General features: G+C 43.6%; 1 protein-coding gene across 1 annotated transcript in view; it reads left to right on the top strand.

Moving 5' to 3' along the window:
- Positions 1-378: 378 nt before the first annotated feature.
- LOC147624843 (uncharacterized) overlaps positions 379-6,000 on the top strand; it is a 29,244-nt gene continuing 23,622 nt past the window's right edge. The window contains exons 1-3 of the mRNA XM_086818836.1: positions 379-579; positions 789-2,358; positions 2,493-2,500. Coding sequence (XP_086674962.1) covers positions 812-2,358; positions 2,493-2,500 — 1,555 coding nt within the window. The 5' untranslated portion in view covers positions 379-579; positions 789-811. The remainder of the gene's footprint in view (positions 580-788; positions 2,359-2,492; positions 2,501-6,000) is intronic.

Here is a 6,000-nt window from a genome sequence, read left to right as displayed (position 1 = left end):
CCCCTCCCGTTTTTTGTAAGTTTCACCTTCATCATTAAATTAACCCCCTCCATCACATCAACGTCATCTCAGAACTACCCTTTCTTGAAGGTTAGAAACCTTTAAAATTTGCTTTGAACTTATTAATTAATAGCAAAAGTAGACTTTGGGTGTTTTTTTAATAATTTATAGACTTTGGGTGCTTTTATAGGTACAATTCAGTTTAAGGCAAATGTAGCATATAGCCTTCCCCCCGGGTTGGCGGATATAAAAAGCAAACATACACAATGTTGGATGTTTGAAGATCTAACGGCCAAGGAAATATACGCAGAGTTTTTGATTTTACTAGGAAGTAGGAATTTCCGTAATATATATTGAAGGCTACTTTCATTTTCGCGTCTGACGTGCAGTTTTCGTGCTTGAGGACTGTCCATTATTGTTTGTGCTTTCTTCTCACCTGGTATTCGACCGTTATAGCGGAAACCCTAATCATCCCTTCAGCTTTGCGTTGTTAGCATCAGATAACACTTGCCTTCTGCTGCATAAAGGAGTTTGGATCGCCATCGCCATAGCCACAGTTTTGCTCTAACTTCATACCAGGTACTCCTCTCCCTCTTCTCAATTGCATGTTTTTCTGTGCAGGAATGATTGTACACGGTGTGTCCTCTTCCAGCATTGTGTAATTTTGCGCTTAAATTTGCACGCGAGGGCTGCTTGCAATGATTTCCATGACGGCATTTCTTTGTTTTTTTAACGCTTTTGAAAACCATTCCCTGCTTAATTCTTATTTTCTGTAATGTTTCTCTTAGGCCAAGTGCAGGATTTCCCTACAATGCTTGAGAAATTGGGGTTAAAGAAGCCATTTCAGGAAGAAGCTCAAGAAAAGAACACGAGCATGAGCGGGTCAGGGAAAAGAGTGCACGAGGAGTTTAGCAGCAATTTATCGGCTGGTAATGGTGCCCCTTCTGCCAAACAGCATGAAGAGCAGCATGGTGCCACCGCAGCCAATGGTGACATGACATATGGTGATATGGGATCCCATGTAGACAATGCCACCGAGTCTCGCCCTCCAAAACTCCCTCGCCTTGACTGTGGTATCAGGTTTCAAAAGCGCTCAGGAATAGATGATCCTGTGGTCAACAACTCCTCATTGGTTCTGGACAGCAAAGGAGATCCCCGAGACGGGAAGTTGAAGGCCAGCACAGATGAGAAAGGTTGCCATGGGGACTCCAAGGTGAACAATCATGAAGAGAAAGGAGAGGCAGACACATTGAAGGATGATTCTGTACATGACACCCGGATTGCCACTGCAGAAAGGATCGATCGAAGTGTTGGTGGTGGTGGTAGCAGTAGTAGCTGGAGAAGGGAACAGCGGCTTGAACACAAGGAGGATTCACGAGAGGCCTGGAAAGACAGTACAGATGAGAAGTGGGACTCCAGGGCCGATGCTCATGAAGAGAAAGGAGAGAGGGACGCTGGGAAGGATGGCCGTTTGGATCTTATGCATGACACCAGGAATTTGATTAATGAAAGAGCTAATCGAAGTAATATATGGAGAAGGGATCAGCGGTTCGAACACAGGGAAGACACATGGGATCCCTGGAAGGACTGCAAAGAGCATCGGGTCTCTGCACGTCAAGTTGCAGATCACAGAGATTCCTTGTTCTGGAGCAAGCGGATAGGAAGGAAAAATTCTATGGAGGAGGATGGTGAGTTGAGAGATTTGGAAGAAACGGTGCTAGAAATCAAGACTGACTCTAAAAGAGAAGAGAAAGATAAAGAGCAAGAAAGGAAGACAAGGGAGGACAGCTTCAAAGTCAGAGAGGATAAAGAAAGAGGTGAAAAATTGGCGTGGTGGGGTGGTCATTCTAACAATGTCATGGAGACTGGGAGGGAAAGATGGGATAAAGAAAAAGAAAAGAAAGAGAGGGGACGGGACAAAGAGAGGGACAAAAGGGAACACAGTTCCAGGGATCAAGGAGAGAAGGAAGACCTTGGCATGGTAAAGCAGGAAGTAGAGGATTTCGAGGTACCAAAGAAAGCTGGTTCTGAGGGAGGTGATCTTGCAGAGAATCTAGAGGTAGAAAGGAAACCTTTAAAAGACTTAGAAAACTCCAAGGCAATGGAGATTGAGGAAAGAGATAGAAAAAAGGAAAGAGATCTCGAAAAGAAGATGGAACATGAGAGGTTGGTAGAAAGGAAATCTAGAGATCAAGAGAAAGAACCCGAGGATGTCGGTGCTGAAGACAGCGAGAGAGACAAGGAAACATTTGTAAATTACAGCATTCAGCAGAAAAAAAGAATGCTTCGACCCAGGGGACATTCTCAAGCGGTCAGTAGAGATGGGCGCACTCGCTTCCTTGCAAAGGATCTGGACGGGTATGTTTTGGCTCAATGGCTTTTTGTTCTTTTAAACAGCTTGTTTTGGTTTGTGAAGGCCATGTAAATTTGGCCATCTTTGGTCACTTATCGATCAGTTTAATTTTATGGGGATCTTTTTTTGTGTTTTGCAGGAACCAAGGTGTGTACTACATGCTCTCATCAATTGGAAGATTATAAGTAGAGGAAAAGCAGTGAGGTTCAGGCATAATTTAGCACTTATTAATGACATGGTAGTTTGGATCTGTTGTTGTATATTGCTTTTAAATGATACCAGTCAATGGTCGTTGAGTTCTGGGTCTACCTGATTCTCCCACATGCATCTCTAATCCTCACTGTTGCCAGGGGCCTTTTTCCCTTGGTCTGATCTCTCCTAGTTGCATCCATGTTGGGGATGATGCGCATGGAATTCCCTCCCGCAATAGGTAGGAGAGTGACCCCCGATAGTGATCCTGTGTCTGTTAACTTTTAAAAGGACCTTGGCATCTCTTGAACCTTCATATAGTTTTCCCAATAATTGTTCCTGCCTTTTTATTTGCATCACTCTTTTGGTTTTTTGTGTGGTCTTTTGGGTCTACAGGCATCAGAGTTAAGTGAGACTAGAATCCATATGACTGCTTCGACAAGTCCTCTGATTTGACTAAACTATCTATAGTGACTCATTGTAGTCCTACCAGGGCTGTAAATGTGTTAACAGAGTAAAATGAACATGGGAAGTCTTGCACAACACGTTCACACCTACTAGCAACTGCCCTCGTCTTTTACTATGGAAAGAATTCACCAAATAATTTTTGTGCAACTAATGCAAAATTAATCCTGAAGCTGATCGATTGCAGAGGTAAACCAAGTTGATGGAGAACCCTTGTTGTCACCAAACGCTGGTTATCTATTGCTCAATCCTGCCTTCAACACACACATAGGCTCTCTCTTGCAAGTCAACTGTTGTAGGAGTCTTGATGATTGATTGATAGCTGAATTGGGGGGCTGAAGGTTCTATTTATAAGTTGAAGCCCACATGACTCTCTTCAAGCCTTTTGTGGTTTGTTCAATTGATGTGGAACTCTTCAGCTGGTCATTCAGCTACTGTGGGCCTTCCATACTGGTGGTTACCCAGATTTGCCTGCCCAGTGTGACTTCTTTCTGCCCAGAATTGTCTACAGTGTCCACCCAACTGCCCAGTCTGCTGCCTGCGCTGCTGTTTTGTGAGCATTGTTCAGGTGCGTTGACTTGTTGGTTTATTATATCTCATAAGTTGCACGGGTTGAGACTGATGATGAAGGAATCTCGTATGGTTGATGACGAGTATCTTCCTGCTTTTGCCTCCTCACTTACCGAAGCACTTGTGTGAAGCGTTTCACACGTGTCCTTATTTTCTAAACTTGGGATGTTTGTAGAGTCAAGTCAAAGAATGATTCTCCACTACAAAATTGCATGCTTTGCGTCATGGTAGCGGTCTAGTTGAGGAGAATTTTGGGAGGTATGGGAACTGTCCAGGAGCAGCCAACAATGCTGCAACGTGACAATCAAAGTTGCTTAGCGATTGTTGCAAAGTACCCTCTGTTCCATGTTGCATAAAATGCATTTAAATTTACTGCCACTTTGTGCACGTGGATCATGGATGAAGAGGTCAAGATTGTCTACTGTCCAGCAACAAAGAACTGTGCAGACATCATGAATGCTCAAGGGGGAGATCTTCTTGAAGGGCATCTTCCCATTGGGCTGAAGAGGTAGTTCACCTACGGGTGGACATTGAAGAAAAGGGAGGGGTGGGGGGATTTGAAAATCGATGGTCCACCCTCATCATTATTATTGTGCGGGTATTGGCTAGCTCTGTTTTGTAAGCTTCCCTTTAGTGTTTGAGTAGTACAAGAAATCCTGGATTGGATACCAGATGACGGATCAGATAGGTTTGACATCCAACCAAATAGACTACATGCAAGTGCCGTTGATATTCCTGTATTGACCTTACTAAGAATAGATGGAGATCTTCTCGGGACACAATGTTCTTGGATTGTGAAGTCCGAATAGGCGTCCAGACTTACTTGGATGTGTTTGAAATGTGTGGTAAGATGTGTGATCTTTTGTTTAGCCTAATATCATCCCAATCAGGTGATGTGGTCGGTTGGATCTGGTTGAGCTCAACATAGGGTAGCCAACCTACCATACAACTGCCCTTAGTACTATTTATAGACAGGCCACACAGCTATCCATCATATCGGATATCAATCTATCTACCTTCATTGTATGTGCACTTTGTTTCACAGTGCATACAAACTTTGTCTCAGCGTGCTCCTAGATTGCTATCAAAGCTCCCATCACCCGGAGTGTATATTTGGGAAGCAATTGTGTCCTTTGAAGATCCTTGTTGCTATTTGTGTCAATGCACAAGTTGTATTTTCAATTGGACCTCGGTAGTTGCCATTGTCCCCGGGGGCCTTAGTCATGAGTCCAAGTGCTTGACTAATCATCGAGAGAAGCTTGTGGTATTCTTTTGGCTAACGTGGAAAGGAGGAGGCCACTGGAAAGCCGACAGTGGAGTGGGTCAAATTCGGGCGTAAAAACATGGTGCCATTTGGTGAAGTACACATGTGCTCTGTATTGTGATGGGGCTCAGTTGCAATAGACTTAGTAGGGGTGGTCAAGTCAAACTTGATCCGAATGTATCCATTGCTGAGGATTTGGATGTTGGAGATCCATGAGTGTACACATCTTGTGATACAATGAAGTTGACCAACTACTAAGTTGTCTCCGATGAAACCTCATCTTCTGGCATGACCTCTAGTGGAGAAGATAGATTCATTGACCTGACCTCTTGGGATGCCATCTGTGAAGAAGTCACCTATGTCGCTGAAGAAAGTGAAGACTCTTCAGCCAATTTTTTGATGTCTTTGAAGAATCACCTGGATGTGCCTAGTGTTGTGTTGTTTGTGTTATGCACTTTATGCTAATCCTCGAGATTAGTGACCTAATGTGATAGGGTTAGGGGCCTTGAGATCAAGGGCTGATACAGGTGGCTAAGACTCATAATTAATAAATCCATGAATACTGGCTATTTATGATTGGATGGTTACTTAGAACAGGAGTAGTCACTATATAAGTGAGGCATGGGTTAGTATCATTAGCCCGCTTGCCTTGAGAAGGTGAATCTTTTGAAGCTTCATCGAGATTCGTGCTGACTTGCATGATTCTCTAAGAGGGCTATGTTAGATTGATGGGCATTCGAGTCAATATTGGCAGCAAGGCTAGGCGGGAGCTCTGTAGATTTAGACAAGGACTCAGGAGTTATATCACTTGTCAAGGAGGCTAGTAGTCAATACTTTATTTGGGATGATGAGTTTGTGTACGGGATAGTGCTGAGAAGAGGAGAGAGCTGTTATTTGAATGTCATGACACTCTTATAGCAGGACATCCAGGGGTTTATCGCACTTATGATTAGAAAAATTGAATGTCCTAGATGAAGGGGGATGTTCAGGACTATGTGGCCAAATGTCATGAGTGTTAGGTGAACAAGGCCTAATGCCTTAGGCTGGAGGGTCATTACATCCTCTGGAGATTCTTTTGAACAAATGGGAAAGTACTTTCATGGGTTTTATTGTCAGATTGCCACGGACCAGCAGAGGGCATGATGCTATCTTGGTAGGT

The sequence above is a fragment of the Cibotium barometz genome, chromosome 24 (assembly GCF_041138505.1).
Source record: "Cibotium barometz isolate CiBa-2024 chromosome 24, ASM4113850v1, whole genome shotgun sequence".
Classification (NCBI taxonomy): Eukaryota; Viridiplantae; Streptophyta; class Polypodiopsida; order Cyatheales; family Cibotiaceae; genus Cibotium; species Cibotium barometz.
The sequence above is the reverse complement of the archived record's forward strand: the minus strand, read 5'-3'. Positions and strand labels throughout refer to the sequence as shown.